Source organism: Macrobrachium nipponense, chromosome 15 (assembly GCF_015104395.2).
Source record: "Macrobrachium nipponense isolate FS-2020 chromosome 15, ASM1510439v2, whole genome shotgun sequence".
Taxonomy (NCBI): domain Eukaryota; kingdom Metazoa; phylum Arthropoda; class Malacostraca; order Decapoda; family Palaemonidae; genus Macrobrachium; species Macrobrachium nipponense.
In genome coordinates this window covers 55,186,393-55,193,892 of record NC_087208.1, presented here as the reverse complement: position 1 = coordinate 55,193,892, position 7,500 = coordinate 55,186,393, and the positions used below count along the sequence as shown (strand labels likewise).

General features: G+C 36.3%; 1 protein-coding gene across 2 annotated transcripts in view; it reads left to right on the top strand.

Annotated features, from left to right (window-relative positions):
- LOC135194948 (serine protease filzig-like) overlaps positions 1-7,500 on the top strand; it is a 150,462-nt gene that overhangs the window by 41,700 nt on the left and 101,262 nt on the right. The window contains exon 1 of one of the 2 annotated variants that reach the window (XM_064221174.1): positions 2,690-3,141. The exons of the other annotated variant lie outside the window; for it this stretch is intronic. Within the exon in view, the coding sequence (XP_064077244.1) occupies positions 3,094-3,141 (48 nt within the window). The 5' untranslated portion in view covers positions 2,690-3,093. Of the gene's footprint in view, positions 1-2,689; positions 3,142-7,500 lie in introns of those variants that run through there. 2 annotated transcript variants of the gene reach the window in all.

Below are 7,500 nucleotides of genomic sequence, written 5' to 3'. Positions count from 1 at the left end.
TTATTTTAAAGGAGGACAATTTTACAATCTTTACACCTCTGAATCCTTATGTTAATTTTTGTATGCTTTGTTCAGTGCTTGTTTAGTTCTTTTTATTTATATTTAACATTATTTTTCCTTTTTACTGCCGTGTTCGTGTATTTGTCCCTTAATCCTGAATGCAATATGAATAATTTAAATTTTGTTGTTATTATTATTATTATTATTATTATTATTATTATTATTATTATTATTATTATTATTATTATTGTTACTGTGTGAATTCTTCCTTTTTTCATGACTAAAATAAAACGGTAGTGAAAATAACGTGTCTATTTGGCAATATTTATAAGCGTTTGTTTTCCCGAATATGATAACTATTCAGGTTGCATTCAGATCTGCCGCCTTGATTTACTGTGCAAATTCATCCTTTTTTTCCCATAACTGAAAAAATAGTGAAAATAACATATGTGTTTATTCGACAATTTCTTTATATAAGCGTTTGTTTTCCCGAGTGTGATAACTATTTGAGTAGAATTCAAATTCCTGCCCTGATTATCTGTGTAAATTCATCATTTTTACCATACTAAAAAGAAAAAAAATTGTGAAAATAATGTTTTTTTATAAGCTTTTGTTTTCCCAAATGTGATAACTATTCGAGTTGCATTCAAACTCCTGCCTTGATTAGCTGTGTGTTTTTCGGCAATATATTTTTCAAAAGCTTTTGTTTTCCGGAATGTGATAACTATTCAGGTTGCACTGAAATCCCCCGCATTTATTTACTGCACAAATTCCTCTTGTTTGCATAAGAAAAAAAATGAAAATAACATATATATGTTTTTTCGGCAATATTATTTTTATAAGCGTCTGTTTTCTCGAAAGTGATAACTATTCGGTTGCATTCAAATCTCCCGTCTTGATTTACTGTGCAAATTCATTCTTTATTCCATAACTGAAAAAAATAGTGATAATAACATATGTGTTTATTCGGCAATATTTTTTATAAGCTTTTGTTTCCCCGAATGTGATAACTATTCAGGTTGAACTGAAATCCCCCGCATTGATTTACTGCATGAATTCCTCCTGTTTACATAAAAAAAATAAATAAATAAAAATAACATGCATGTGCTTATTCGGCAATTTTTTTTTTTTTTTAACCAGCTTTTGTTTTCTCCAAGGTGATAACTATTCAAGTTGCATTCAATTTCCCCACCTTCATTTACTGTGCAATTTCCTCCTCTTTTTTTTTCCATAAATAAAAAAAAAGATGTTAGTGAAAATAGCCTATGTGTTTATTGGACAATATTTTTTATAAGCGTTCAGTTCCCGAATGTGATAACTATTCAAGATGCATTTAAATATCTCTCCTTGATTTAGTGTATAAATTCTTCCTGTCTGCATAACTGAAAAAAAAAAAATAGTAAAAATATCATGTGTATAGTCGGCAATATTTTTATAAGCGTTCATTTTCCCGAATGTGATAACTATTCAGTTTGCATTCAAATCCCCCGCCTTGATTTACTGTGCAAATTCATCTTTTATTCCATAACTGAAAAAATAGTGAAAATAACATATGTGTTTATCCGGCAATATATTTTATAAGCTTTTGTTTTCCCGAACGTGATAGCTATTCGAGTTGCATTCAAATTCCCCACCTTGATTTACTTGTAATTTCCTCATTGTTTTTCATAACTGAAAAAAAAGTTAGTGAAATTAGCCTATGTGTTTATTGGGCAATATTTTTTATAAGCCTCTAGTTCCCGAATGTGGTAACTACTCAAGGTGCATTTAAATCCCTCTATTTGATTTACTGTACAAATTCATAATTTTTTCCATAACTGAAAAAATAGTGAGAATAACATGTGTTTATTCGGCAATATTTTTTTATATAAGCGTTCGTTTTCTCGAAGGTGATACTTATTCAAGTTGCATTCAAATTCCCCGCCTTGATTTACTGTGCAAATTCATCCTTTATTCCATAACTGGAAAAATAGTGAAAATAACATATGTGGTTATTCGACAATATTTTTATAAGCGTTTGTTTTCCCGAATGTGATAACTATTCGAGTTGCATTCAAATCCCCCGCCTTTTGACGTCACATCTGACCCACATTTGCTACATCTCAAGGACGAATCAGGTGGCTCGCCGTTCTTCAGGGGTAGTTGGCAGGTGTCGCCATTTGCCAGATTTGTCATTCGATTTTCACTGTCCGTTCGTGAAAGTCTTCGATCACACGAACGGCGTTACTTCTCTAACGAAAGATCAACCACACGGAGGCTGAATAAGTCCCGAAGAGAGGTCTGTATGCCGCGTGGCTCGTTACATTTCTGCAGATCCAACATCGTCGAGCGGTCTCGCGTAGCGGTACTTGTAGGAGGGTCTAGAGAAAACGGCACGATGGGAAAGTGTGTGCGGGTGTGTGTGTGTGTGTGTGTGTGTGTGTATGTGTGCGTAAGTACGTGACGTGCATGGAGATTCTTCTGGCTCTATTTATTTGCCGAATTCCTTCGTTTCTCAACTTCCATTAAATGAATCTTTATGGTTTAGCCATGCCAGGTCGTTTAATAAACTTATACACGACAAATGTCCGTGTATATGAATGAATAGACATGCGTACTTCCGATAGATTCACGGTAGACTTGAGAAACCTGGGTGTTTAGTGAGGTCAATAACATCTGCCGAGACTACTCACTCATCAGTAGTATTTCAGCAGTGGCAGAGGCTGGGTGTGCGCTCGCTTGGCTCCGGTGACACTCATTTCCGTATTGAAGAAAAATTTACCCGAAAATGCATCCGACGTCCTCGTGTGCAAACTGACACGGGAGAGTGGCGCCCCTTATTAGCTAATTGGTTGATCTTTGGTCTCGCGACGAACGCCAAATTTGCCTCTCGAAATCCACCCCCTTTTTCCCCGAAGAAAAGAAAAATTCCGATCGGTGTTAGACGAATTCCTGCTGGCCTACTAGTATTTGTGCAGGCACAGATCCCAATGACGAGGCACAGAAAACATTGCTAAGACCTGTCAGTCACCTGTCAGTCGCGTTCGTTTTCCCCTCCTTCCAGCGCTAATGCCTATATGAGTTCTAATTTCTAGTGTTGCCAAGGATTAATTCATGTTCCTGTCGCCCTATGCACTTCTACTTCATCGCTCCGGGAATAAGGTATGTCATGCATGCACTTCAGCCGGCGTTTATTATTATTATTATTATTATTATTATTATTATTATTATTATTATTATTATTATTATTATTATATTCCTTTCGCTGTACCTGCGCCCATATCCACTTTCTTCCATCTTACTTTCCACCATCTCCTAACAATTGTTTCGTAGTGCAACTGCGAGTTTTTTTTTTCTTCTCTTCCTGTTACACCTTTACAACCTCCTTTACTCTCAGTTTTGCTTTCAGCGCTGAATGACCTCATTGGTCCCAGCGCTTGGCATCAGGCCTGAATTTCATATTCCACTATTATTTGATATTAGATTAAAATAATGTACGAGCACAAGTGATTACAGATCCCGATATAAGTTATATCCATGGTGTGGTGGAGAGTTTTGCTTCATTGCTGGATTTGAGGACAATAATATTTATTAAACGGGAGTGACCTTGCTGTCAGATTCTGTTAAAAGTTACTGTGTAACCTGTTGAAAAAAAAAGGGGGGAGGGAGGTAATATTTCCCTAATGATATCTCATATGAGCCTCATTAACAAAGATTAATGGTTGCATTCGGTTTTTTTTTATTTAAGAAGAACTTCATTGGAATGATTTGATCACAAATGTTTCATCCGCGTAGGGGGTTCGTCAATGGACCTCATGCGGTGCACTGTAGGCATTACCTAAGGTTCTTTGCAGCGTGCCTTGGGCCCCTAGCTGCAACCCCTTTCGTTCCTTTTACTCTACCTCCTTTCATATTCTTTTTCTTCCATCTTAAACTTCCAAGCTCTCCCAACAGTTGATTCGCAGTGCAACTCTTGTTACACCTTTGAAACCTTTTACTGTCAGTTTCCGTTTCAGCGCGGTATGACCTCATAAATCCCAGTGTTTGGCCTTTGGCCTAAATTCTGTATTCAATTCAATTCAAATATTTCATCGTGATATAGTGAAGAAATTGTGCTCATCTGAAATCGATTATCCATTCATTGGTTTAATGATTTTGATACCAACTTGACTTTTTCTACTTTCGAGCCAAAGAAATGAATCACGGAGCACACTCTCGCAGATAGAGGGTATTTCCGGCCGTAGGGCCTAAGGTAGTATACCCATGGGAATACCCAGCTACTCTACCACCACCTCCCAGGGCACGGACGGACGGGCATGTAGTGGTGGGTCCCTACGGCAACAGGTAGAAAAACCTCCGTGGCCTACCTTGGAAATGGGTTAAATTTTCCACCGTCGGATCTCTGCTGTCATATGGTTACTTAGGTTTTTTTTTTATTGAATGGAAATGCTTTGGATTTTTTTTTTAAGGATTTGGTAAGAAAAGTGTGAGTGTGTTTTTAAAATCATCTTCTTAATCGCATTTCTCTCTCTCTCTCCTCTCTCTCTCTCTCTCTCTCTCTCTCTCTCTCTTCTCGTGCTTTTACGTATGGTATTGATATTATACGTCTGTTATAAAACTTCTATAATTCTCTCTCTCTCTCTCTCTCTCTCTCTCTCTACTTCTCTCTCTGCTCTCTCTCTCTCTCCCCTCTCGGTATATAAGATAGAGAATAATTCTCTCTCTCTCTCTCTGTAGATATCTATTATAGACTTCATATTCTCTCTCTCTCTCTCTCTCTCTCTCTCGTCATTCTCTCTCTCTCTCTCTCTCTCTCTCATATATATATAATATAATAGATATATCATATATATAATAGAATATATATATATATATACTATATAGCAGTGAGTTTCTGTGTACTCATGTCTGTATTCATATACAGTATTTATCACTTCCATCTTAATATGCAAAACAGGAAGAATTTGTTAACAGACCGTTCTTGAAACTTGAGACGTTTCAGTAAAAAAAAAACTAATTTCTTGCAAATTTTTCTTATGACCCATGACTATATTCGGTGGATATTTGCCAAATGAGAATTATAAAATTAGCAACAGATATGTCGCATTCACAAAGAACTTGGTAATTTTTTTTCAGTGTATTTAGGAGAGAATTTTTATCGCTTTAGCGAAACAACAATGTTTTGTTTTCTAAAACTTGGATTTTATAACTTTAGCTTTGTCAGATTTAGCCTTTTCCCCATTTCAGTCTCTTGGTCTTGGAGACCTTACCTTACCTTACCTTTCCTTAAAGACCTTACATCTTGTTCGGGTTGCCCCAGGTCCCTCAGTGTGAGGCACCTCTAATGTCTGCCAGAGAGTTGCTAGTGCATCTTCCGGTATATTTTGCATCTTCCAATCTTGGATGGTCTGGGATGCAGCTTATATATTTGTCGAGCTTATTCTTAAACACATCTACCCTCGCTCCTGATATATTCCTCATATGAGCTGGTAACGCATTGAATAGACGCTGCGTTGTCGATGCTGGCGCGTAGTGGATTAATGTCCTATGTGCTTTCTTATTTTCTTGTATAGTGTTGGCACTGATTAATCTACCTCTGCTTGCTCTTTGGAATATTTTTTAGCTCTATGATGTTTTCGGCATTCCTTCTATCTGTTTCCATGCCTTGAACTTATCATGTAGCGTTCTCTTCGCCTTTCTAGACTATATAATTTTAAGGATTGCAGTCTTTCTCATTAGTCAAGATCCTTAACTTCTTCTATTCTAGCTATAAAGGACCTTTGTACACTCTCTATTTGTGCAATATCCCATACTTTTATTGCCATCTTTCTTCCATCTTGTTTTACATTATTGCTTTATTTTTTTGTGTTATTGGGATTCTACTTTATGTACTGTCATTTTTATTTGCCAATAGCGGACACATCCGAGGAAAACAGCTGTGGATCAATACGAGGAGGTCAGACAAGTATTTTCTTTCTTCTGAGTGAAATTGAGAGTAGGAAATTATGTTGACTCTTGATTGGCCTTTTTTGCAACTGCTTATTTTGTGGGTGAAATGGTATATATATATATATATATATATATATATATATATATATATATATATATATATATACATGAAATTGTGTTCTGTGTCCCATTTTCTGTTGCTTAATTGAGAAAAATTGAAAACTCAGTTTCTTCTTTAAAACCACCTCACCTCCACTTTTCACTTTATTTTCTCCTCTTTTGATTTGCATTCAGTAGACCCCTAGCCTTTCATTGCGGCATTGTCAGCGTCATCTGATGTTTATAAGGTAACAGATATTGAGAAGCCAGTTCAAAGAATCAAGCCAATCAGTCAACGAAAGAAATGCCAGTAATGCCATGAGCACAATTGAAAATGAGAGCAACAAAGGTGGCAACATTTGTTGGTTGCCATACACCATACAGGCTTAGAATTCTTCGAGTTAGAGTGCCATATTTCTCCCATAGTTATTTCCTCCTCTCTCTCTCTCTCTCTCTCTCTCTCTCTCTCTCTCTCTCTCTCGTTGACATTAAAGGTGCCTCACACTGAGGGACCTGGGGCAACCCGAACGAGCTGTAAGGTAAGGTCTCTCCTCTCTCTCTCTCTCTCTCTTCTCTTTCGGAGTCTTCCCTCGTAATTTTTAACTACTTCCAATAATATATCCCTAATCTTTGTATAACAGTCGAGATGATTGGTTTTTTAAATATACACTTCAAATGTAAGTCATATAATAGCGGAATTAACATTGAGTTCCTCTCAAGGGAAGTATTTGATTGGATCAAGCGTGTGCATGGATGGGAAAAGGTCACGCCCCTTGGTAAAATATGTTCCGGGAAAAGACCACGCCCCCTTGGCAAACTCAAGTCTCCCAGTTATTTCCTTTTGGGAAATGACTGGATACGAAAATACAGTGTGTCCATAAAGCCCCAGTACCATTACAAGTAGTTATTGCTGAGAATGGTACTGGGACTTTATGGACATCCTGTATGACCTGGTTAACTTTACAGTCGGGACATATCTCGTCTGTAGAGAGTAGTAACATCTCTTTGTATGTTTTGGGGACAAAAATAAATGTGAGAACATTTGTTTTTATATTTAATCTGCTTTCTAAAGAAATATTACGTTATAGGTAAGAATCATTTTCAGATTATGTTAAGGTAATATTGAACATGATAATGCTAATAGTTGTAATTTTATTATAGACCGTTATTTAGTGGTAGTTAATTCCAAATGCGTCGTGACTAGCAAAAGGCCTTCTAAAATGGTTTTATGTATATATATATATATTTATAATATATATATATATATATATATATAATAAAAATAATTACTTTCTTACACTTTGAAGCTTTGAATCATTTTCAGATTGACTATTGTCTACCATAATTACCATCTACATAAATCCCTAAATTGTATGCAAGTATTCCATCGGTTTGGATAGACCTACTTTTAGTAGTTATGATTTCCATGACGGTTTATGTCCTTATCTCTCTCCCTCTCCATCTCCCTCTCCC